This window comes from Rhizophagus irregularis, chromosome 15 (genome assembly GCF_026210795.1).
Source record: "Rhizophagus irregularis chromosome 15, complete sequence".
NCBI classification, from domain to species: domain Eukaryota; kingdom Fungi; phylum Glomeromycota; class Glomeromycetes; order Glomerales; family Glomeraceae; genus Rhizophagus; species Rhizophagus irregularis.
The window spans coordinates 2,991,777-3,015,849 of record NC_089443.1 but is presented as its reverse complement, the minus strand read 5'-3'; the positions used below and the strand labels follow the sequence as shown (position 1 = coordinate 3,015,849).

The window sequence follows — 24,073 nt, the reverse complement described above, 5'->3', positions numbered from 1 at the left end:
TTTTGTAGCCCCATTTATGCTTTATAAAATAAAATAAAATTCATTGAAATTGGACTACTAGATAGTGAAATAATTGCAAAAAAGCTTATTAATAAATAAATTACCATATATTATATATATATATTATAATTATACATGAAGTTGAAATTAAAGCTCAAAAGTAGAAATATTTCGACTTGGGAAGGTCAAAAGTCGAAATTAAAGTTGAAATGGTCAAAATTACATCATAGTCATATGATTTTTATAATTATAATTTAATATAAAATTTTAAACGTGAATAACTCCGTCAATATTGATGCTACAGATATGAAATACATATCATTGGAATCCTCACGATGAGCTGAATCTAACTGCGTAAAGATCATAAAAATCGAATCACTGGATGCGGAGTTCGTTAACTTTGAATTTTAAAATTATTGCTTACTATAAAAATTATAAGACTATTTAATACCAAATTTTAAACGTGAATAACTCCGTCAATATTGATGGTACAGATATGAAATACATATCATTGGAATCCTCTTGATGAGCTGAATCCAACTGTGTAAAGATCATAAAAATTGAATCCTGAATGTGGGGTTCGTTAACTTTGAATTTTAATATTATTGTTTACTATAAAATCATATGACTATGATATAATTTCGACCATTTCGACTTTTGGAGGGGCTCAAGTCGAAATCATTTTGACCATTTCAACCATTTTGGAGGTCAAAATCAACCAATTTCAGTTTTATGTATAGTATAAAGAAATAACATATATAATATATTTACCCACGATATTAATTGTGAATATAGTTAAATTTTGCCTCTTCGATAATTGGTTAAATATTTTTTTAAGTTTTAATACATTTCTTGTAGTATTATTAGAATCTTTGGAAAAACATATTAATTTTTTATGATCATGAAGTTGCTTATCTTGAGTGGAATTAGGTCTACCAGTTTTGAGATATACAACTTCCAGTTCAACATTTTTTCATAACTGTACTACTACCATATAATCAGCTCTTCATGCAATTTTATGAGAATCTTTTTGTATGGCACTAGCTGAACTTCCTTCTTCTCCCTTAAGGAAAAAAAATAATTATATACTGTATATGATAGTTAAAAGGTAGCATTTTTCAAATCAAGCTTACTATATATCCCATACTACTGGTTTTTCTGGTAAATTGTTCATCACTATGTTTATCAATGGTGCTAGTACCTTGCAAACATATGACCCTTCATTTATTGGTTTTTCCTTCTTTATATATGCTTTGTATTTTGGTGATTTCTAAGCAAATTAAAACATTATTCCTGTATGAAAAAAAATAAACTTACAATAACTCTAACATCTGTTTTGTTATTTTTTTAAGCTTTTTGAAATGATCTATCCATTTTCTATAATCAATATTACCCAAATCCTCATCTTCATTAATCTTTGATTCTTTCTTCTGAATAAAATCTTTACAAATATCTAATATAACATGATTCTAATCCAACTTATATTTTTGAAATGGTTCTTAAAAATATCGCAAAATGATTTCTAGATATTTCATGGAAAGATTCTGATTTGATATTGAGGTTGACTCCGAACATATCGATGATCAAATCCAAGATTTTCTACATTTACATTATTAAGTTCCATTTCTATCCTCTCCCACATGGTTCTTTCGTAACTTACGCTTCCATTTATACACTGTTCAACGTCACATTTCAAAGATCGTAAATTTGCATTTGTGTCTTTGTGTCAAGCTTCAATATCAATTACTAATGCTTTCATTTCAGAAAGCGAATATAAGTCTTCGAACTCAATCAAAACCTAAAAAATGTTAAAATTAGTTCACCAAAATTTATTTTTAAATCATAGTAGATTCCACATTGCAGGATCAGATTAGATTTCCATTTTCACATGAAGTATCAATTGCCAGTAGAATATTTCAAATAATAGTGTATGGTATATAACTATATGTGAATATTCAGCGTGAAGAGGAATTTGATCAAGATAACATGGCAAGTTATTTGCCTGTGTATTCCTGTTATTATCGACTTTGACAGGAGGTGTACTTGATTTAGCATCATCTTCGTTCTCTTCTAAATTATTTGTTACTTTATTTAAACTATTAAGTAAATTATTGTGAACGATGTCAGTTGCCAGATCGTTTCTTTCGTTCGCCATAGTTAACGTTTTCTCTGTAGTCCTCTTCTCCTTCATCTTTCTCTCCTTTCTCATAAAATAAAAATCTATCTTATCGTTCCTAAAAAAATTGTCTCGCTTCAAATATCCCTCAGCAATGTTACGAAATTTAGCATCGTCACGTAACGATTTTAATATATTCTGAAGTGCATCTATGCCATCCGATAAGGAAGTATAATCAAAATACGAGTAAAAATTTTTTGCAACCAATGTACTATCTGTCAAATGCTGGCAAACATATTGATATTCTGTAAGCTTACGCTTCATTGTATTAGTACCGTAATTTTATGAAAAATAAGATGGCACAGCAGGATCTGAAAAACTTCTAATAGGAGTTACCGCCAAACATGATTCGAGGCTATAATTAATTTTCAAAAAGGTCACCGCCAAATTAATTAGTAAAAGTCACGTGTTGGTTCGCAACAATAAGAATTTTTTTGTGAAAATCTTTCCTTTCTTGGCCCTATTACACAGTTCGAAAAGTGAAAAATCAGGCACCAATCGGTCACCAATCAGGTAGCTGATTGGTGACTGATTGGTGACCGATTGGCGCCGATTGGCATTTTCGCTAAATGCCGTCATAATCAGGCAGTTTGCTAACTTTTGATTCAGTAATCAGAAAAGGATGAAATATAGCTCATTGGAATCGCCTTAGCAAGACGAATCTAATGGTAATAAAATCGCATTTCTAGGATTAATACTTGATGAGAAATTAAGTAAAATATAAAAATAAAAATGTATCATTTATATTTTATTTAATTTTTTATTAACTATTAATCCTAGAGATGCGATTTTACTACCATTAGATTCGTCTTGTTGAGACGATTCCAATGAGCTATATTTCATTCTTTTCTGATCACTGGATCAAAAGTTAGAAAACTGCCTGATGGCGACCGATTGCCTCGATTTTTCACTTTTCGACCTGCGTTACTATATTTAAAATAGAAACATGTGAGTAAACAGCAAAACAACCAATCATATTATGGTTCGCACTCCTATTTTTTTTTGATTTTTTGGCGGTAACCTTTATATATAGTTTTCCAGGTCCTGGCACGGCGGACGTGCCAACATGAATATAAAATTTTGTAGCACGTGATAGATAACCAATCATAATTGAAGTAAAAAAATCGCTAAAAAATTTATCCAGAAAAACTTTTACAATACTGTATATAAAAAAAGTAATCGTGGCCCGTGATCACATTACTATTTTATATATCGCGTGATGGTACTTTATTAATACACGCGAATGATAAAAAAAAATAAATACAGCCCACTGTATATGAAGAAATTTCTAGTATGTTATGATCACGAACTTGATTTTATTGCTTGAAGTGAAGCAAGTAAGACAATATTCTGTTCCATTCCTATACCATTTACCTTAATAATCCAATAATTTGTTTTCATTTGCAAATGCAAATAGGAGTGGTAGCTCTACGGCTGAAGTGATGCAAAATTATAATTATCAATCCCCCTAAAACTATTTCAGAATTTCAAGTATGGGAAGTGCTCTAAGATGGATTTGATAATTAATTCTGGATCAGATCTGGCTTCGAAAGTGATGGGCTCAAAATTAGAGGCTTGAGGTTTGTTTCACAGCTTTTGGTAATTACCATGGTTCATGACCAGTTTCTTTCTTATATCTTTTATATAATTTGAAGCAAATTTTATCTGTCAAACCGCTTGGTAACCCACTTAATTTGGTATGCCAATCTAGATATTCAGGGGTTAATGTTTTATAGAATATAGTCTGAATATCAAAACTTTTGGATATTAGATAAACAAACTCCTTAATTTTTTGTATCCTTTTAGGAATAACAATTTCTGGTTTTTCATTGTACCATACTTCAAGAAGGGAAATTCCTTTATCTTGATATATGCATCATTTTTTTCTGATCACAATTAACAATATCTTCGAGTTTTTTAACATCCTATACCAGCTAGTGTTATGAAGTTGATGCTAAGCCCTTACACCTCTAATGCAATTCGATATTTTTGAAAGAAAGCATCAAGCTCTAATCCATTTAAGAAAGGAAGACGATATTTGATAATAGGTTCCTCATTAAGAATTTTCTTAGCTATCTGGATATATCTAATCTGGAATTTGCGATTTTTCTTAGCTTCTCTCTCTGCCTGATCCTGCTTTAGTTTTAAAATTCTAGCATCTATTTCTGCCTGATCCTGCTTTAGTTTAGTGATCAAAACTTCAAACCTAGCTTTCTCATCAGTTATCTTAGCCTCAAGTTCAATGATCAATACTTTAAGATCAGATGACATGATAGATAATATTTTTATATACGAAAGAATTATTCAATGTTACATGTATATGGTAAATGTAAAATTGCTTTATTAATACATACAAAAAATAAATACAAAGGTTTGGAACGTAGCCTGTGATACATGATGTCTAGGCTAATGACTGCGAATACCCATTCCTTAATAAATTTTTTTGTCCTTGCTAGAGTTTCGAACAGGTTGACCAAATTCAGGTAACCTGACAGGTTGACCTGAATTTATCAGGTCAGGTTTATCAATTGTAATTCAATATCAGTTCAGGTTGTAACATCAATATAACCTAAATGACCTGTTGACCTGAAACTATAATTTTATATAAGTGAGTTATGGTATTATAATTCACTTTTTATATTGATTTTATATAATAAAAGTGAGTTGTGATATCAGTATTCACTTTTTTATATTGATTTTATATATAAAAAGTGAATTGCGGTATCAAAATTCACTTTTTATATTGATTTTATATAAAAAAAGTTAGTTGTGGTATCAGAATTCACTTTTTTATATTGATTTTATATATAAAAAGTGAATTGCAGTATCAGAATTCACTTTTTATATTGATTTTATATAAAAAAAGTTAGTTGCGGTATTGCGATTCACCTTTTTATACTATTTTAATATAAAAATGTGAATCGTAATATTTCAAAAAAAAAATGGTTTGCACCATTTTTTTTTGATATTTTAATAAAAATCCCAAAATTTTTAGGTTTCAATTCAAGTCAGGTCAAACAGATAATCTGATATAACCTGACCTGACCTGATTTAAAAAAAAATTTCAGGTCAAGTTTATCAATTAACCTGATCTGACCTGACCCATTCGGAACTCTAGTCCTTGCTCTTTTTTTATCTGAAGAATCACCAACTTTGACCCTATCCTTCAATAAGCCAATGATTACCTCCATAACTTTTTTAACGCTACAGCAAAGTTCCGTATTATCTTTTATTATTTTCTCGTTAAGTACTATATGATAGTCATCTTTCGAGCAATAAATCCTTTCTGATGTGTACATGAGAAAGTACCAGTCTAAGGCTAAACAAAAAAAGACATGAGTTAGTATATGCGAATGATTGATAAAAAAAAATCACATAAAGGACTGAAAAGCTCTACTTATGGTCACAATCCTATAGAGATAGTCAAACTCATCATCAAATACTACAGATGCTTTCTTTTCCTTGTGTTTATATGGTGTAACTAAAGATATGGAATAGATTACACAGAAATTAATATCAGATAGTAATAATTAGTTAACATCAAAATATAATATGGATAAATAATTAGCCGATGGGTAAATAATTAACCGATAAATAATATTTATAGTTTAGTTTAGTCACGAGAAAGTCATATGATAATACATCTTTTATTTCTTATTATTTTCTTAAAATTTTTAATAGAAAAAGAATAGTAGATAGTAGAAATAATTTTCTTAACATGTATAAATACAAGTGGGATTCATTAGGAATTCCGCAGTCAATTTTTGGCTCAAATAAAATAATATTAAAATATTAATTATTAAAAGTTATTCAAATATGAATATGCTCATTGTACGCTTGAGAATTAATTAATATTATAGTATAAGTCCAGAGAAGTAAAGTAAGGGAAATTATCCCAGTTTAATTATTATATGAATTGAAATAAGAAGTTAAGAGAACTCTCGCAGTTTATAAGAGAAATTATGAGAATGTAAGAGATATAAATGAAAGAGAGCGAGAAGTTAAGAGATAATAAAATCTAAACCAAGCATAATATTAAACTGAGTATGAGTTTAGTCTGCCGATATGTGGCAGGTATCGGTGACAATGGTGAGAGCTTTTGAGTTGCATTATGTTCTACATGAATTCCGCCACCAAATCCTTTTGTTTTCCCTTTATTATGGCTACCAACTCCTCATTGACGACATCTATTACTTTCTTGATTGCGTAATCAACTCGGCCTGATGCTTCATTACCTACAACTTCGAACTGGAGGTTCATGGTAATTCCTTTCTCAGTGATTCTTTTGGCAATATAGATGGATGCATATAATATTGGAAAATATACTTGCAACACATAGCCTCATTCCTACTGGTTGCTGAACTTATAATTCCCATCCTGCGCTTTATTTCTGTTATACACTGCTCAAGCTCTTCGTCTTTATTGTCAATTTCCACAGGTTTTGGCTCAAAAGGCGGAATTTTTGTTATTTTACTGCTATTGATTTCATATTTGCGTAACACCTTTCTTAAATCTTTCTTTGTTTTATATGTTGAAAAAGCTCTCAACTTCTTATCCTTACACTCCTTAGCAAACTTCACGAGCCTCTTAGCTAGCCCCAATTTCATTCCATGACGTTCAAGCTCTTTCTGAATTAAGTCAAAGAAGTCCAGGCCGTTAACTTCTTCATTCTCTAAGATTTTAATAGCTGGCTTGTTAAGTCCTAAGTTCTCCTATTTCTGCAAAAATTCTATAAGCTTGACTGTATCATCTTTCTTAATTTTGTCCATTAGCGTAACTGTCTCATTTCCAGCAACAGTAGTGGAGGTGGAAGCTGGAGTATAAGGTGTACTAGTTTCAGACATAGCATTACATTTTTATAGGAATATTTGGCTTGGTAAAAAATAGTGTTACGTTCAGAGGGGAATAGAGTTTTTATTTCTGGTGGGAATGCAAGTGTTAATATAGGTTTTTATATCGCACAGGCATTGTATCATTTCATGTGATCTATTTCTCATATACGTTCGATAAAATAATACTTTATTATAAAATAAAAAACGTTGCCAGTAGCCAGCCTAAAATACATAAAAACTATTACATGGTATGATAATGGAATATAGATAAAAAATCTAACTACTGGGAAGCTTTAGGACAGGGTATATGAGGATGAGACCCTCTTTGATATGATTGATATTAAAATGCTTAAAAATCATATCATTTGGTTTCAACTCTGTCGTCAGCTCTTTTGGATTATCAACACAAAGCTTAATCTCATCAGGAACCTGCTTATAAAGTGTTTCCATTCCTTTTTTAATGGTGGGTATGGCATCTTTGACTGGCTATTTTAATTATGAAGATTTCGTCATCCGATTTATCGTAAAGTTTAAATCTGAAGTCAATAATATTGCCTATATTTCGTTTTCTAAAATACAAGAGCCCATAGTGAGAAAACTTGTCCCCATACATACACAACTTCTGGTATATACATACCTTATTTGCATTATTTTCTCTGGAAAAGTTTTTGGCAGAAAGTTGATTGAACTTCTACATACCCTTTATGCTTTATATCTTGCTGGAAAAAGATAAGGAGGTATGAGGCGTAATTAGTATTGTTGTATAATACTAAAAATTCTATGGCCGAAGATGTTAAGACAAAAGCACATGTAAATGGAATCCTCATACCTTTTCACATGTAGATCTACCAAAATGACACAAACTTGATTCTATGCCTGACGATCTTGAAATTGCGAGTCCTTCAGCCCTTCATAACATATGCTTTTGCCATCAATATTTACTTTTACAGTAGGTCCTGTGTTACAACTAGACACTCTTTCACATTTTCTCACATTTGTTTGGAAAAAAAAATAGAGGGACTTAGCATATATATTTTCTTTTCGTTATATGCAAAAATTAATATGATGCACAGACCTATTATATGATTAGCCTATTTTTTGTTTCACAATACGTGGTCCAGTAAAAAGTCTTCTGAACTGGCGATTACCGCTCTGGGTTGATGATCAATATTCTGAACACAAATTTGAATATATGCTAACCAGAGATAAACACAATCATGACAAGCAATACTAATAATAATTCTGATCAAGACGATGCTCAATTATATAATGAACTACATGAAGAACTTTTATATGAAGTACTTTTATATAAGAAGAAAGATATAATAGCTATTCAGAAAAAACTCGGTATGGCGATGGAGTCTCATCCGAGACCACCCCCATCTATTAATGGCAATACAAATAAAACAGCATTGAATCAAAGCAAGAAAAAAAAGACACTTAAAGATTCATTTGGGCTGTTATTTGATTTGGTGGAGGAATTAAAACTGATATATGAGAAAATCGATATTTGTGGTAAAGCTGCCGCCCGAAATTAGGGAATTTTACCATTTGCCGAAACCGAAATGGTAAAATTAATTTAGGAAAAATACTTAATTTTAAAATGCCGAAACTATTCCAAAATTCTGATTGGCTGTTATTAAATCACGTGACCAAAATTAAAAATTTTACCAAAATTATAACTGTATTTTAATACCATAATTCTGGCTCCATAGCGATCTATTTAAGCCTATGTTCGCTTTGTGTAATATATATACTATATAAGGAAATTATGCGTCTTTATGCACTAATGTTATACAAAGTGAACATAGGCTTAAAATGAAGCTACACGTGTCAGAAAGATCGCTACGGAGCCAGAATTATGGAATTAAAATACAGATAAAATTTTAGCAAATTTATAAAGTCATGTGATTTTATAATAGGCCAATCAGAAGTTTCGGACAATTTCGGGAGTTTTAGAAAGATTTTGGGATTTCGGAAGAATTTCGGGATTTCAGAATTAGTTTTGGAAACAAAATTCTGGCCGAAATTATTTTGGAATTAGGAAATAATTTCAGGTGGCAGCTTTAATCTATGTCCACCCCATTCTTACAATATTGCATCAAAATATGCAAGATCTTATGGATGTAACATTTGGAAAAATGCCATTTGGAAAAATTTATTATTTACTATTATATTTGGAATGGGATATAAGCACAATTCAAGATCTTCTTGATTATTAATAGTTATATTAATCGAGAAATAAGTGAAATAGAAGCTAATAAAAATGCAATAGGATATCTTTATATGTTTAAATTTAACCCTAGAAAATAGTCCCGTAATTTCCGAAAAGCACTCCTTAAGAATTGTACGATATTTTCGTAAAAAATTCAGCTGGCACAAACCAGTGTACATGTCTAGTATAAGTTAGTTAATCTATATTTTTTTGTCATATAAAAGTGACCCTTCAAGCTGATGGTCACTGCTCCAGATTAGTTAGATCGGTAGAGTTCTACCATTTTGCTTGATCGTCAAGTAATGCTACTAAATAATTCCTTGGTGCTTATCTGATTATAGCTATAGTGAAATGATCAGCACCAGAGTCTATTATCATAGATATATTGGAATTAAGTTGCTGGTATAATTGAGATAAAACTGAATTTAGATTATTATTAACACTATGCCTGATGTTATATATCTGTCTTTTCACTTGATTTATCACAGCTCAATGTGTTTCCATAAAATAGGAGCACCGCATCTGTACCACAATTAGAAAACAAATAGAGCGGGATAGAAGTATTTATCTATTGCTAAAAAATGTGATTCTGCACTAATGATCACTGCTCCAGATTATTGGTTGGACCGGATTTGACTTCGATATAGAAGGATCACAAAATTATTGTTTATTGTTAGTGTCGAATTAGTACTATGATATGGTTACATGAGGACCCAGAAACTTATAATTGAACTCCCAGGCAAAATTCGAAAATTTTACTAAATGGTTTACCCAATGCTTTTCTTATCAGTTTTACCCTTATATAGTATAAAGTTCAATTTTTTTATTATATATTTTACCCTTTACTATAAATGTGACATTTAAGTTTTATTTATATTAAAATTCATTTACATTATTACTATTTTAACTATGAAAAATTGAAGTAAGTTATTTACGGGCATTAGAATTATTAAAAAAATTATAAATTCGTAGAGCTTCTTCATTTAAAGTAAGTATAGAATTATTTTGAAAAGTGATTGTATCAGGTTTTTCAAAATAATATATCACTTCTTTAGGGATAATATGCGCAAATAATTTTCCACCTATTTGGCAATTGTTTGTAAAAAATGATCCATTATAAACATCAATAAATAAAGATACTAATGATATATATGATATTGCATCAATATTTGTGATATTACGTGAAATATATTCATGTCTCCCACTAATATTTTCATATATAGTTATTACTATTCTGATATATAATTTCTGGTCAGAAAATATAATCAAAAATCCATCTTTTTCCAAAGGATTGTTTTGGAAAACATTAGCACAGCTAATATCTAAAATAAAAAATTATTATTATTTTTAAAATTGTATAATAAATTATTGCCTATTATACTTAACTATTTAATATATTTTGATTAGATATCATATTCTCCATTCTTTTTCATTCTAACCATCTGTTAGTTCTATTATTGACTGTCTGTCTATTTAAATCATTGCTATTTAATTGAGTAATTAAATGATTTGCAGTATTTCTATCAACATTATCATTAGAACCGATGTTTAAATTAATACCAGGCTGTTGTCTAATTCCACGAATTCTATCCGAACGTGAATATGCATCATGAGATCTTCTAATACTAAGAATTTGATAAACATCAGGTAAATTATTATTTCTAAAGATTTCTTCTTCCAGTTCTTTTTCAGTTGGATTAATGAAAGTTGGTTGATTATTCTCTAATAAGTATTAGATTTCAGTTGCTTTTATAAAATTTAAATGTGAATCATCTATTGTATTATTTTCATTTTCATTTTCACTTCCTTCACTATTACTTTCATCATCATCATTACTTCGTATAGTATCAAATATTTTCAAATTTTCATCTAATTTTGATAACCTTACAATCTCAGATGCTGCATTATCAATTTGATTTTGATCTTCTATTAGTTCTAAATTATTGTGTTCGCCATTATCATTCTCATTCAAATCCGATGAACTATCAACTAATCTTAATGATTCTTGATTTATTTTTTTAATTCCAAGTAAATTCATAAATGAAGACACGTTAATATATGCTATCCTTATAGCATCACCAATATCATCATCACTTGGCTAGCATCTTAATAATTCAATTTCATTTTGAAATAAAATATTATCATCAATATCAAAAATATAACCTAAATAATTAAAGAAAATTAATTATATAAATTTAATATAAATTATAATATATAAATATTATAATACCTTGTGCAGATGTTTTATCTTGATGATTAATTAAATTTTCAAGCTTTAATATTTTATCTCTATACATAACTTTATTTATTATTTTATAAAATTCATAATAAGTAAAATCTAGTACAATTTGTCTAGCAAGTCCAAAAACATGTTCAATAGCTTTAGTACCGTGTTCCCAAGAAAAAAAAGAAAAGGTCAAATAATATTTTCTATATGCCAATATTAATAATAACATGGATTCTGCTAAACTAGTAAATATCTTAAAACTTTGCATGGAAATACAGGTTTTAGATATTAAATACCATTTATTCTGATATATTTCATTACATTGTAGTAAATATTCTTTCCACATTTGTAAAAAGAAATAACACCTCATATCTTTACGAATTTGGCAATTACTACTTTTTGCATGAGAAATTAAATTTTTTGGTCGATATTTTCTATCTAATTTAACTTCCTTACCACACTGACATCTTACAAGTTTAGGTGTTATTAGTTGAAGAAAAAATTTATTGCGTCGCAATTTTTTTTCTTTTTAGCAAATATTTAGGGAAAAGTTAACGAACTCATCATTTAATTCATAATCAGAACTACTCGCACTATCATCACTACTTTCATCATCCTCACTATTTTCAAACTGATTCTCATCATTACTATTGGAATTATCATCGCTACTAACATTAATTTCTTTAATAGAATGTTTTTTTTTAGTACTTATATTTGGTAAAAAATCAAAAAGACTTTTTTGTACATTATTGGTTAATTTTTGCTTTTGAATATTAGTAGTTTGACTTTTAGGAATAGATATAGTATAAAATTCTGGTACAAAATTAAGTGTAGTTTGTGTAGTTTTACGTCTTTTTGGATTTCGTTCACTCATTTTTTTTATTTGAGAAAAAAAAAGATGATTATTTTTGATAATCAATTTAACGATATATATATATATATATGTAGATTATATAATATTTGATTTACCCATCTATTAGTACAGACATGATTTTACGCAATAATAAATTTACCCATATGTATCCTTGTGACTTCAAAACCATTTACCCCTAAAAAAATCAGAGTTGTCTCTTTTGTCCTATAAGTTTTATCCTGTATATCATATGAGCGTCAGAATTTTTTTATATGAAGTTTACCCTTGAGATTACCCGGAAGTTCAATTATAAGTTTCCGGGGTCCTGTTACGTGATAATATTTATATCGCATAATGATCACAGCGATATCGCAGAGATATTGAACTAATCAATGTCGAATAAATACAGTTACGACTAATTTAACAATGTTGAATCTATTTTTTTATCAAAATGTCATAATGATATCATAATAATATCATTGCGATATCTAATCAATATCGATTGTAAACTTCAAGTTTCAGCAAAGTAACTCTAGTATTAAATACTATTTATTAAATAAATATAATATAATAGTAATTTCAAAAGTCAAGCAAATAACTTTAAAGTTTAAGTGTATAAATCCTTGACTTGCAAAAAAAAAGTTAGAATGAGATGAAGTAATTGTTATTTGAATAATTTCTAAGTAACTACTCTTTAATGTTATTTAAAGTGAAAATTTTATTAAAGCAATGAGCATTTTTGATCCTTGCTACAAAGTTCCTAATCATCATCAAATAAAAAAAATGGTTATCCAAAAATTTAATTAATATTGTTCAAATATTTATAAAGACTTATAATAATTCTTGATAATGTGATCACTATTGTATTAATATTAGATTCTGAAATCAAAACTTCACTTTTCAAATTAGGTAAGCTAACTACCAATATGATAAATATCTTTAAAAATCAAATTTCTTCATATTTTATCTAAAGACTACAATTAAAATTTCTTCATATAAAAAAGTTCTATATTATCATGAGAATATTTTTACCAACTAAAAAAATGTTAATTAAAAGTAACTGCTAATACAGAACAAATACCATTATACCAGTCAACTCTGATTTTGCAGAAATAGAATAATATTTAATTTTACCAGTTGATGAAAATATTTCAGCACTTCTTTTGATAACAAGTCCATTCTGCTGAGTTTTTAATATTCTTATTAATGATGAGAGATTATTTGGCAATACAATCAATAAATGTAATTTGTGAACAAATTTTTTCTGTTACAGAAAATATAATAATTAAAATTCAAAATAGGTTATATTTAGAAACCGCAAAGCATTATTATATACAAAAAGCTAGATTGATAATAATATTGGTGAAATTTTAGTATTTTTTTTTTATTTTGCTGCAACGTATATAATTCTTTATTAAGATTTTTATGAAAACCAGTTTTAATACAATACACATAGAACTAGTTAAAAATTCTAATTAAACACTAAGAATTAAACTACTTGCTAACTTATGACGGAGTAACCATGTGTGCACTGTCAGTGAAGGATTTAGGCTAGGGGAGTAAGTATACCTTGTAGGTCTCCTTTCTTAGAGAGATGCTCTCCTTTCAGTCTACACCATGAGTGCCCCAAAAACTTACTGCTACTGCATACGAAACCTGAACTCGAACACAAAAAGAAAAAAAAAGGAGCAACAACAGAAAGTCAGAGTAAAAAAATAAAAAAAAAGAAATAAGGGTAAACTAAAAAAATATTAGTATTCTACAAATACAAAGTTCAATATAGTGTCTTTCACATTCTACCTATAGTCACTATAAGACGAGCAGGCCTCCTATCAGTTCTCAAGCCTTCTTAGTAGTGACCTGATTTCTGCTAACAATGTAAGTTTTCCAGTTTCGCTACCATTTAAACCTTTCTTCAAATTCTTTAAAGTAGAAGAATTTTGTTTTTTTCTGTTAGATTTGCCCTCCTTATTCTTGTTATTTATAGTATTTGGTCCAATCTTGTTAGCCAAGTCTTGGTTCTGCTTCTGAGTACGGCCACTTCTTGGTGATTGATTACGACCTTTAGATAGTTGAGGAGAGAAATACCTAATCCAAACACCTTCATATTCTTGCAAGTTCAACTTGGTATTAGTGATTTTATCCAAATCTGCCCAATTTTCATAATACATGATGAACTTGCGAGTACTTTTCTCTTGAATCACCTTGAAAGCTTTGCATCCCAAATGGGATATATGGGTGATTGGAAAATATCTGAGGGATAGAGCATTGAAGTAGTAACAGTTCCAATTAAGTCCATCACTACAGCCTGAAATTATTCTCTTTCCTTTCTTTGTTGAAGATTCCAGTTAGCAGGGTACCATCAGATAGGAAGTTCTCCTAAAAGAGCGATTCAGACTTCTTGATTCTATAGGTTCATTGCCTATTCGTTGAAATTAATTGAAACGGTAACCGTTAAATATTTCTTCTGACATTTAGTCTTGAAAGTAATCACATGATCCCATTTCTCTAGATGCTAAAGAATATCGAGTTGAACCCATGTGGAGGGAATATCGTATAAAGTAATTTTCTGAACGTTATCCTTAAGTACTGCAAAAATTACCTTCTTGACCCTTCTCATGTTACTTTCTTGACCCGGTCAAAATATGCATGATTATGTATGACAAAAATATTTTTTTCTTGACCTGAAATGTGATAAAAAATTATGTGATAAGTAGCACAGTATTAGTGATAATTAATAGACATTTCCGATATTTTAAAAAATTTTTTTTTTATTTTTTTTATTTTTGTTGTATATTGGAAAAAACTTATTTAACAGACTTTATTAATTTTATAAAACATTTAAAGGCTTTAATATTCTTTAAATATAATAGTAAAGTCTATTTTCTTCTTGTCTATTATCAGAACTTGAGAAATTCAAAGTACTGGATGGCGGACGCAATTATACTACTATTATGAGATGTAGCAAATGAGCTAGAATTAAAAAGATATGTAGGTGAAAGAGAATATGGATTTTGATCAGGTGGACAATTGTTTGATGGTACCGTAAAATTTGAATAGTACGGTACGGTACTAGGAAATGAAATTGGTAAATTTGTAGGAGATAATATATAAGAAAAATCAATGGAAGTTTGTATTGATTGTAAAACAGATAGTAAAGGCTGAATATAGTCATTTCGCGAATAAGATTGCATGATTGTTGATTGAGTGTCTTGAAGGGGTAATACAGTTAAAGGTTTATATGGATTTTTGATATTTTTAATGTTTTCCTAAATTAAGTATTATTAGAAAGAACCGTATTTGTAATTAATTACTTTAATAAATTTATAATACCTTTGCATCCCTAATATTTTTTTCTAATTCTTTTTGTGCTTCTTGTTTGTTCAGAAGGTGGAATATTTCGTTCAGTAGTTTTAAGAATCCTATTTGGTTTTCTTGGTTTTGCTGATGATTTCGGAGGTGCCCCATTATTACCTTTATGATAATCAAGTTCTACAGGCTGGAACGGATCTTTATTATTCTCATTTGGTCGGGAGTATGATTTAAATATCGATATACCTAAATAAAATTAGCTAGATTAATTTATTAGAACTACTAAGCTTAAATTCTTTTTAAAATACTACCATGAGTTTTATATAAATCAATTATTTCTGAATATGCAGCTTCAACATCACCATTATATATCACTAGATTTTTTGATTCTGTGGGTAATACTCTTTGCTTATTTTTAAAATATTGTACTAACTCCTTTTTAACTTCTTGCTTAAACAATAATAGATCTGAAACTCCAATTGATTCTTTAAAAATTGACGCTGCATGACAGTGTTTGCAGACATCTCTGAATGGACCATTCCATACATAATCAAAACATGTACATTCTCCTGTTTTTATATTGATTAAATAATATTCATAATGTTCCAAATAATCCAGGATCTTGTTTAAGTGCTATTCCATTAGCTTGTTATGCAACGGAATAAGCAAGTTTAAATTATCCTTATCCAGCCGAATTAATTCATTGTTATATGAAGATTCTAATGCAAATGGATTATTTCCCTTTTTTACATAAAAATAATCATCAATATCAGTGCATTTAACGTAATCCAACAGAAATAATAATCTTCCATGATTTATTCTGCGCAATTTATCTGATGCGATATGCATAGCTTGTGATTCCTATTAAAAAAAGAACTATTTTTATAATAAATAAATAAATAAATATAAAATGTAGTAATGACAATACCTGTTCAATTGTTTGCATATCAAATATTGTTGCAAGTCCAGCTTCAAACCTTAAATTGCTGCATTTATCTGTTAAATTTTCTCGAAGTAATTGAATGCCATACAATCGTTCAATAAAATTGACAACTGTTCTTGTACCACTATATTGAGACTCAATTGTACGATTTAGTCTTTCCGTGTAATTATTTGTTGTCATAATATGCATTATACTTGGATTTTCAAGAATTCTTCCAGCATCTATAAAACTTAAAATCCATTTATTACAAATCCAATTGTTATAGAGATCTTTAACTAATTTGTTTTTTAATTCCTGTGTAATATCCAGCAAATTAATAAATTCTGAATATAATGGTCCTAATTCTTTAGCTAACTCTATAGATCTACTTCTACCAACTATTTTAAATGCCAATGCTATTGGGTATCTATAAAAATAAAATTTATAAATATAAATAAATTATAACATAAATTCTTAGAATAAAAACGTGTATACCTTAATGGCCATGGTACTTTCCAATTATTCAGGTTTTCACCGAATGTCTGCATGATATAAAATCAACACAAAATTGTGTGGTCTAACACATTTTCAGTGGCTATTTTAGTTGGTTAATGACTTAATGTTTATCTATCATTACCAACAGAATCCAATTGTGATTTTTGGCGCATTCTGTAATCCTTTAAAAACCTTTTTCATTTGGCAAATCTTCATAATATCATTTATGTTCACAATTTGAATCATTGTATGGTATATTATTTTTCAATGATTTCAACGTAATACTAGTTATCCAGTTATTTTCTTTATTAGATAATCCTAAATAAATACATAAATAAATTATCCACAAATTTAAAGTAAAATTTCAATTTTTTTTCTTACTAAATACTAATGGTGTACCAAATTTAGCATCATTTTTGGCTACAACTGCAAGTACTGGTGCGCGATCACTATTTAAGTCATACTTGCTATCAACTTCAATACAGTATTTTCTATACCTTTGAGCATTTTTTAACCATAATTGATTTGATAATGTTAATTAATAAAAACGTTCTGAACTCGTTTCTGATGATGATAAATTGGATTGTTGATAATAAAGAACATTTCCCTTTGGTTTAAGTATTTTATTAACTAAATAGTGTAAGATTGTCTATAGTCCTGCATTTTCTTTAGTTCGTCTATCATCATGCACCAAAAACCTATACAATTTTTTATCCTCACATAATTCCTTTTGATTATGTAATGCTTCTCGCAAATCTTCTTCGTTAGCACCATTGTAAGGAGCCAACATTTTTGCTTTAATATTTTTGTTATTTTATGGTCTGCTCTACAGTTTATTATAATATTATCACGTACTTGCCTAGTTAAACTCAACCGGTTAATTTGTAGTGTATGTGTTGTAAGAATATTGGATGGTAAATGGCTATTTAAAACTTTTATTTTAAGAGGACATGGATGATCAATTTTAGATAAATATACTTCTGAAATGATGCGTACTTTGCACAAATACATATCATTATAGTTTTTTAGATTATTTGGTAATGCTTCATTTTGACAACCTTCTATGTATTTACCAATTCCACCACATTCATATTGACAAGAATTACCATCTCAGCACAATATATTACCCAAAACCAGCATAGTTTATCTTTTTTTACTCCTGCTTCAATTTGTTTAACTAGTTCCTCTCCCTTTTCTGTTAATTTAACTATATCATCAATCTGGTTAGTTGATTTTGTTTGACCAGTCTTTATTCGCCATTCAATAAAATCAACAGCTCCTTCAACACGTTCAATTGTGATAATTCCTTCTTTAACTAATTCAGGAGTTTTCTTTCAACTTTGACTTTTTAAACAAATATTTTTAAGCAAAGGATGATTTTTTAGATAATATTCTGCAGTCTGACTAAATGGAATATTAACAGAATTTTCAGCAGTATTATATTCAATAAAATTTTCAAAGTTGCTATTATTCATTGTATTGTATAAAAAGAAAAAGTCAAGAGTTGCATTATATAATAAAATGTAACACGTATTATTTATGTAACGCAGTTATCACTAATACTGTGCTACTTATCACATAATTTTTTATCACATTTCAGGTCAAGAAAAAAATATTTTTGTCATACATAATCATGCATATTTTGATCGGGTCAAGAAAGTAATACGAGGAGGGTCAAGAAGGTAATTTTTGCTTAAGTACTGGATCATATCTGGTCATTACTGATTGTATTTCTTTTGGAAAAGCGCGTTGTTGTTTCTTCTTAACTGGTTGAGCCTTACTATCAGACACTATACGCTTGGTCACGTTCATTTTTAGCCTATTACTGGAAGGAGTTGGAGAAGTATCATGGTTGCTGCCTACATCTAAATTTCTGGAGACTATTTCTGCAAATGTAACTGTATGACCTTTTCCTTTAGGAGTATAGGGTATGGCTTTGGTGTTCAATTTTGTGGAACTCTTTTTAGAGTTCTTTGTTGAAGATTCAGGTATCATGTCTTTTGATTGGTGTTCAGTGTTTTGATCGTTATGTTCCACATCCATTAATTGGTGTTTAACGTTTTCAAAGTTTCCATATCCATCTGCTGTACTTGTGTTGATACTGGCGTATTATTGGCTAATTCTGTTGACTCAAACTGCGCCACTTGTTCTTGGATTATTTTGTTTATGTAATTCTTCAAAGAGACTTCATACTTGTTGGCAACAGCGGCAAAAGTAAACAACAAGTAAGTGAGTTGAACTTCATTTTTCATATCAAATTCCTTAAGACTGGTTGCTCATTTAATAAAAGTTTCAGTATTGTTGTATTCTTCAGTCAGTAAAATATGCTCTACATATTCTTGAATAGTGGTTAGTCTGGTGAGTTCTACCTTTTGAAAGGCAATACTTAGTATTTCCAGAAAGCTCTTTCCATTAACGTTACGTTCAGTGACCTGTTTAAGGTCAATAACATTAGTGTATTTCTTCAAGTATTCCATATTTAAGCGTTATTTTAATAAAAAATAAAATTATTTTTCTGCAAAAAAAATGGACATGGTGATCGTTAGAAAGAGTTGTCCTTTTGAAATTTTAGTATTATTTCATTATTATTTGTATTTAATAGATAGATATATACATATGATTGGTATAATAAATAAATGATTAATAGTAAAAATATACTTATTTGTAATTTATATAATAATTAATGAGTAAATATAAGCTATAATTTTATTAAAAAAATAAATAAAATTTTCAAATTAGGTTTGAATTAGATTTTAAATTAAGTCTGAACTACTAGGACTCATAATGTGAATCTAGTCTTCAGATCCATATACCATAAAGTTCTGAATATAAGCAACCTTTTTTTATTATAGGGGTGCTTATATTTGGATAAATTTATATATTTGTATATTGTATTATTGGCTAAAATTATCATAGTGTTAGTTAAGGATGCTTTATACTTTCAGATAATATAAAAATCTGGGAGTGTTTATATTCAGGGAATGCTTATAATTAGAACTTTACGGTAATAAGATTTATAGGTCCTAGAATTAAGTCTGGATTAAGACTGACTTTACCAACCCTACTCTCATCCAACTACTTATAACCAATGATATATTACTACTATCTTCCAATATCACAAGATCTTAAGTATTATATAAGAAGAAGATAACACTTTTACTACGTATATACCCTACCTTTATAATGCGCTATCATATGTAAGTTTTCTTAAAATGGTGCATTTCATTAGCAGGCTAAAAAACCCTCAAATGATCTCTCAAATACAGAAGATTGTATAATAATGATATAGTTTTTATTTTGGCCAGTTTTCACAAATGAATTTTTTTTCATTTTTTTATTTTGCTGTATAAAAACAAATAAAATAATTTTTTAAACAAAAGTGCTAAGAAAAAATAATAACTTTTTGAATAATACGAAAAAAAATATATAATAAGAGTACAACACTTTTACTATGTATATACCCTACCTTTATAATGCAGTCTATCATATAGAAGTCTTAAAATGGTGCATTTCATTAGCAGGCTAAAAAACCCTCAAATGATGCTACAAATACTGTAAATGCAATAATAATTTGCATATAGTTTTTATTTTGGTCAGGTTTTACTGAAATGAATTTTTTTTCGTTTTTTATTTGTTAGAGAAAAATGAAATAAAATAATTTTTTTAAACAAAAGTAAGAAGAAAAAAAATAATAATTTTTTGAATAGTTGATGAGAAAAAAAATATATTTTTTTTTAAATAAGAGGAACAACTAATGATGCAAAAAGAGAAAAGAAAAAAAGTGTTTTTTTTAAAATAAAAAAAAATGGTTAATAAGAGAAAAAACAAAAAATAAAAATTTTGAAAAGAATTTTAAATAAAAAGAATTTTTCATTTTTTAACTTCATTCTTAACTTTTTGACAACTTTAGCATTTTGAAATTTCAAATGAGTTCTTATTTTTCATTCTCTTTTTTTTATTTTTACTTTATTCTAATTTCATTTCTTTTTAAATTTTCAATTTTTTAGTATTTTGGCTTTTTGATTCAAAAATATGTTTTTTTTTTCCTTCTTTTTGTTTTTTCATTCTAACCAACTCTTCTTTTCTCTTAGATTTTAACTCTTTCTTCAATAACTTTAGCACTTTAAAATTTTAGGTGGATTCTTATTTTTTGTTCTTTTTTTTATTTTTACTTTATTTTAATTTTATTTCTTTCTAGGTTCCAGTTTTTCAGTTAAATTACAAAACCTTATCTAATTCTATAAATTAACTGCAAAGGATTAAAATAACAAATTGCAATACTGGAAAAAGAAAAATTAAAAAAATTATGAATATCTTTAAAATAAGCTGATTAAAAATCAAATAATACTATATAATAAACCATCAACATGTTTAAGCATTTTTAGTCTACTTTTCATAAAAAGAATTAATTAATAAAAATATGTTTTTTTTTCTTTTTTGTTTTATTTTTTTGTTCTTTTTATTCTTTTTATTAATTCATTTTAACCAACTTTTCTCTATTTTTAGGTTTCAGTTTTTTAGCTAGATACTATTTACTTATAAATTTATAAAATAAAATAGTATTATAGAATTTTTAGTGTTTAAAATTGTAAGATTTAATTAATAAATATAATATAGTAAAAATATATTAAATAATAAATTTATTATATTGCTATCCAATCAATGTTGTTCATATCTATTCTATGCTATCATTAATGAAAAGCAATAAATATTTTTGCCATAATTTAAAATTGAAAGACAAAATGTCAAAATTCAATATTCCATAATATTTTTATAGATTTTTATAGATTTCCATAGATTTTTAATTATTAATAATTGCTTATAAAATTATTATATATAAATTTATATTAAAATATAATATTTTTTAAAAACATTGATAATATATAATATAATTTTATATTTTTTTATAATAAAATTATAATTTTATATAATTAAAATTAAAATTAAAAATTATTACTATAGTCTATAGTATATAGTTTAGTCAATAACAAAACTGAAAAATTGGTAATAAAACTGAAATTTTTAGCAATAGTATAGTAAATTTAGCAAAATTTTAAATAAATATAAAAAATAGAAAGCTAAATATTTTAAAATAGAGTTAAATTAATGGCAAACTGAATTTTACCTATTGAATTTAAACTTATTTGACAGTATATATATGAAGTATTTTTTAACATAATAAGTGGTTTGGTTATTAATAATGTTAGAATTATTGGATCATATTTATATTTTCTTTTCTTTATAACTTTAATAACTATCAAATGTATTGTGATCTTGCAGTTATTTAAAAATAAAAAAATATAAATTCTATAAATAAAAATTGAAAATTTTTAATTTTAACTGAAGGTGAAATTTCTTCTATAGGAATAATAAATAAGATTTTTAATAACAAAAAATTTCAAAATTTCCAGATTAATTAACAAAAATAAAGATCATAGATTGTAATAAATAAATCTAATCTTTAATCTAATTTTAATCTAATTCTAATTCTAATTCTAATTCTAATAAATATTAGGAAAAGGAATTGTCCTTTTAGTTAAATGTAATTATTTTTATAAAAATTAGCTAATTAATTTGAAAATTATAAAATTTCAGAAATTTCAGAAGTTTCAAATTTAGCATTTATAGTAAAATTAATTTTATATAGTTTAAAGATTTTATTTATTATAAGTAAATTTTAATTTATTTACAATATTAGTTTATGTTAATAAGTAATACAAATTTACATATATATTATATTGTAATAAATTATTTATTTGTTACATTAAATACTCATTAAATAATTTGCAAAAACCAAAAAAAAAATTAAAAATATTAAAATTTTAAGATTTTTATATATAATGTAATATTTCTATAATAGGTATTTTTTATATTTTATCATTTAATAATCAGAATTTTTTATTATAAAATTTACCAATTTTTTTTGCTTATATAATATTGGTTAAAATAATTAATATTGGAATTTATACATTTAGTATTATAAATTTACAGTACCAGTTAAAATTAAAAAAATTATATATAATATATATATTAAAATGTTTTTATCATAAAGATTATTTTAATTACCAAATTATATAAATAAATTTTTTGAAATAATATATATTAAAAACTAACAATCTAAATTTACAAAATTTATCTTTTAAAATGAAATGTATTAATAACAAATTAAGGGATATAAAAATATATATATACTGTACTTTTATACAAAGAAATTGATGTAAGGAAAAATAAAAGCTAATTAAATAAATAATCTTTTTTTTTTTTGTTGGTACAAAAATAATCCAATTACCTTTGTGGCTTGTTCCAATTTGAAAGCATCAATTTCATAAGGGACCTTTTGATTTTGAGGAAAAAGCTTCTATTTTAGGTGTGAGGAATACCATTACTGTTATCGATGAAGACTTCTACAGCAGCCACCTCATACCCTGGACTATTAACATCATTTATACTGCTAGTTATTTCCATACCTCCTCTACTAGACCTCGCACTTTCTGTTCCTGGCATCTCCAAGGATTGTGAACTTGATGAATGTAATCTTGAAAAATCAGATCTCATTGGAGTATTTGAAGTGATAGGTCCTTCAGCTAAGCCAATGGTTCTATTATTGGTATTAATACTAGTGAATGGATCACCAGTACCTGAAACGGGAGATGAAAATTCACTAGCGTCAATAGTACCTGGAATAGTACCACCATTATCGATAACAGAACCACTAGTTTCGGCCACGTGAGAAGTCCAATCTGGGTTTAGACGTTTTTCTACATTGAAGCGGTGATCTCTATTCTTTAAATGGATTTCAAAATTTTCCAATGACAATCCAGGTCCAGGTTGATATAGCCTACCCGGGCAATCGGAACATTTAATTCGGAAATTTTCAGATTTTTGAACAATTTCGAAACGATCACGGGGATATTTCTGCTGCAACTGTTCACGTTGCTGAATTATCCATTCCGGAAAGACCTATGATTATAAAGTTGGCTATTAACGTCATAAATATTGAGCGAATTATGAAAGCAATAGCATCTTTTTTATATGGAGTTC

The 24,073-nt window shown here is 27.5% G+C and overlaps 11 protein-coding genes across 12 annotated transcripts; 1 reads left to right on the top strand and 10 right to left on the bottom strand.

Annotated features, from left to right (window-relative positions):
• Positions 1-1,870: 1,870 nt before the first annotated feature.
• On the bottom strand, positions 1,871-2,440 carry OCT59_007394 (uncharacterized protein; the record flags this gene model as incomplete). The annotated part of the gene is made up of 1 exon (XM_066148388.1): positions 1,871-2,440. One exon carries the CDS (start codon positions 2,438-2,440, stop codon positions 1,871-1,873), a length of 570 nt encoding a protein of 189 aa, XP_065998669.1.
• Positions 2,441-8,225: 5,785 nt separating this feature from the next.
• On the top strand, positions 8,226-8,546 carry OCT59_007393 (uncharacterized protein; the record flags this gene model as incomplete). Its single annotated transcript, XM_025324611.1, has 1 exon — positions 8,226-8,546. The coding sequence occupies one exon, from the start codon at positions 8,226-8,228 to the stop codon at positions 8,544-8,546; it is 321 nt and encodes a 106-aa protein (XP_025185399.1).
• A 2,106-nt stretch (positions 8,547-10,652) lies between these two features.
• OCT59_007392 (uncharacterized protein) lies at positions 10,653-11,261 on the bottom strand (the record flags this gene model as incomplete). Its single annotated transcript, XM_066148374.1, has 2 exons — positions 10,653-10,945; positions 11,042-11,261. 2 exons carry the CDS (start codon positions 11,259-11,261, stop codon positions 10,653-10,655), a joined length of 513 nt encoding a protein of 170 aa, XP_065998668.1.
• A 60-nt stretch (positions 11,262-11,321) lies between these two features.
• Positions 11,322-12,324, bottom strand: OCT59_007391 (uncharacterized protein; the record flags this gene model as incomplete). The annotated part of the gene is made up of 3 exons (XM_025324609.1): positions 11,322-11,386; positions 11,454-11,917; positions 12,011-12,324. 3 exons carry the CDS (start codon positions 12,322-12,324, stop codon positions 11,322-11,324), a joined length of 843 nt encoding a protein of 280 aa, XP_025185397.1.
• A 1,811-nt stretch (positions 12,325-14,135) lies between these two features.
• Positions 14,136-14,474, bottom strand: OCT59_007390 (uncharacterized protein; the record flags this gene model as incomplete). The annotated part of the gene is made up of 1 exon (XM_025324608.1): positions 14,136-14,474. One exon carries the CDS (start codon positions 14,472-14,474, stop codon positions 14,136-14,138), a length of 339 nt encoding a protein of 112 aa, XP_025185396.1.
• A 729-nt stretch (positions 14,475-15,203) lies between these two features.
• OCT59_007389 (uncharacterized protein) lies at positions 15,204-15,497 on the bottom strand (the record flags this gene model as incomplete). Its single annotated transcript, XM_066148354.1, has 1 exon — positions 15,204-15,497. The coding sequence occupies one exon, from the start codon at positions 15,495-15,497 to the stop codon at positions 15,204-15,206; it is 294 nt and encodes a 97-aa protein (XP_065998667.1).
• A 149-nt stretch (positions 15,498-15,646) lies between these two features.
• OCT59_007388 (uncharacterized protein) lies at positions 15,647-17,085 on the bottom strand (the record flags this gene model as incomplete). Its single annotated transcript, XM_066148344.1, has 5 exons — positions 15,647-15,861; positions 15,927-16,236; positions 16,366-16,476; positions 16,544-16,964; positions 17,033-17,085. The coding sequence occupies 5 exons, from the start codon at positions 17,083-17,085 to the stop codon at positions 15,647-15,649; spliced, it is 1,110 nt and encodes a 369-aa protein (XP_065998666.1).
• Positions 17,086-17,252: 167 nt separating this feature from the next.
• On the bottom strand, positions 17,253-17,822 carry OCT59_007387 (uncharacterized protein; the record flags this gene model as incomplete). 2 transcript variants are annotated; one of them, XM_066148336.1, is made up of 3 exons in its annotated part: positions 17,253-17,350; positions 17,414-17,529; positions 17,731-17,822. In XM_066148336.1, 3 exons carry the CDS (start codon positions 17,820-17,822, stop codon positions 17,253-17,255), a joined length of 306 nt encoding a protein of 101 aa, XP_065998664.1. The 2 variants fall into 2 exon arrangements, with proteins under 2 accessions (XP_065998664.1, XP_065998665.1); XM_066148337.1 differs by lacking the exon at positions 17,253-17,350 and having other exon boundaries at positions 17,397-17,529.
• Positions 17,823-18,093: 271 nt separating this feature from the next.
• OCT59_007386 (uncharacterized protein) lies at positions 18,094-18,507 on the bottom strand (the record flags this gene model as incomplete). The annotated part of the gene is made up of 2 exons (XM_066148333.1): positions 18,094-18,347; positions 18,438-18,507. The coding sequence occupies 2 exons, from the start codon at positions 18,505-18,507 to the stop codon at positions 18,094-18,096; spliced, it is 324 nt and encodes a 107-aa protein (XP_065998663.1).
• Positions 18,508-18,706: 199 nt separating this feature from the next.
• Positions 18,707-19,075, bottom strand: OCT59_007385 (uncharacterized protein; the record flags this gene model as incomplete). The annotated part of the gene is made up of 1 exon (XM_066148324.1): positions 18,707-19,075. The coding sequence occupies one exon, from the start codon at positions 19,073-19,075 to the stop codon at positions 18,707-18,709; it is 369 nt and encodes a 122-aa protein (XP_065998662.1).
• A 233-nt stretch (positions 19,076-19,308) lies between these two features.
• Positions 19,309-19,509, bottom strand: OCT59_007384 (uncharacterized protein; the record flags this gene model as incomplete). Its single annotated transcript, XM_066148320.1, has 1 exon — positions 19,309-19,509. The coding sequence occupies one exon, from the start codon at positions 19,507-19,509 to the stop codon at positions 19,309-19,311; it is 201 nt and encodes a 66-aa protein (XP_065998661.1).
• Positions 19,510-24,073: the final 4,564 nt, after the last annotated feature.